Genomic DNA, 1,154 nt, shown 5'->3' with positions numbered 1-1,154 from the left:
TTTATATAAAACCTTTTTAACATGAGAGAGATACTTGAAACCAGACACTGACAGGAGGAAGGAGACATCACCGGTGGACCTGAGGAATCAGAGAAGTTTACTTAGAATTTCAGATTTTGTCAAGCTTCTCTGCTTTCACAACTGGGTTCGCTTTAGCTATAGCTTCTTGCGCAGCAGCATGGTAATTGAAGGAGCAGTCATGTATGTCTGCATAGCGGTGTGTACCGCAGAAGAGGTTACCACAGCGACATTTGAATCCAGTCAGGCCAACCCGCTTATTGCAAGTAGTACATCGGCTTGGTCCCTTTGGTTTTGCAGCTTCTTCAGGTGCTACTACCTCTGCAACGACTTGCACAGAGGATGGCTGCACAGAGACAGTCATTGGCTCAACGGATTTGGTTTCAACATCGACCAACGCAGCAGTAATGGTTTCCTTTATGATGTTGCTAGATGATGATGTTCCAGACACTGCAGAAGCAAACTTAGCCCCTTGTTCCTGTTGAAACAACATATCCTTGTGACACTTCGAACACATGTTCATTGTGGCAGCGCTTCCAAAGAAACCGCAGTTGTTGACGCATAACTTAGGACCTTCAGGTGGGCTTTGGCATCCTGTCTTGTCGTGATCCATTTCTGCACTTCAAAAAACAGTCATCCTCAGTTACAGTAACACAGAAGAAACAAAGCAATTCTCAACAGATTCACTATAAGTACACATAAGCCCATCAGTCGCCTTAAAAAATTGGTGACAAAATATAAGCAGATGAATAAACATATCACATACCTTATACATCTATAACCACACTACCTATATGAGCCCCTTCCTATAAATGAAGATCTCAAATACGTACAAGGAAGAGAAGAGAAGCAAGCGTAGAACAATTTTTCTACTTACACTAAAAACTGAAAACACAAACAGATCCTACTAAAACCTGATTTCCAACCATAAGCTACCAAACATAACATAGATATCTAGAATACCTTTCAGTTAGTTACATATAGAAGCGTAAATGAGTCATTTTGTAAACAGCAGAGCAGCTAATCTCATTTCTATTTTCAACACTACTTAGAAATGAGCTTCTTATATCCTCATAAAGCTAAAAACTTTCAAAGCAATTCATTTCAAACTTCCAAAACATGCAAACCCACCCACC

At 40.4% G+C, this 1,154-nt stretch overlaps 1 protein-coding gene across 3 annotated transcripts in view; it reads right to left on the bottom strand.

The window, feature by feature from the left end:
* LOC104778031 (zinc finger A20 and AN1 domain-containing stress-associated protein 2) overlaps positions 1-1,154 on the bottom strand; it is a 6,974-nt gene that overhangs the window by 4,429 nt on the left and 1,391 nt on the right. Inside the window, exon 3 of one of the 3 annotated variants that reach the window (XM_010463651.1) lies at positions 13-638. In XM_010463651.1, coding sequence (XP_010461953.1) covers positions 110-631 — 522 coding nt within the window. In that variant the 5' untranslated portion in view covers positions 632-638 and the 3' untranslated portion in view covers positions 13-109. The remainder of the gene's footprint in view (positions 1-12; positions 639-1,154) is intronic. The other 2 variants (XM_010463650.1, XM_019235764.1) reach the window with 2 other exon arrangements.

This window comes from Camelina sativa, chromosome 14 (assembly GCF_000633955.1).
Source record: "Camelina sativa cultivar DH55 chromosome 14, Cs, whole genome shotgun sequence".
NCBI classification, from domain to species: domain Eukaryota; kingdom Viridiplantae; phylum Streptophyta; class Magnoliopsida; order Brassicales; family Brassicaceae; genus Camelina; species Camelina sativa.
The sequence above is the reverse complement of the archived record's forward strand: the minus strand, read 5'-3'. Positions and strand labels throughout refer to the sequence as shown.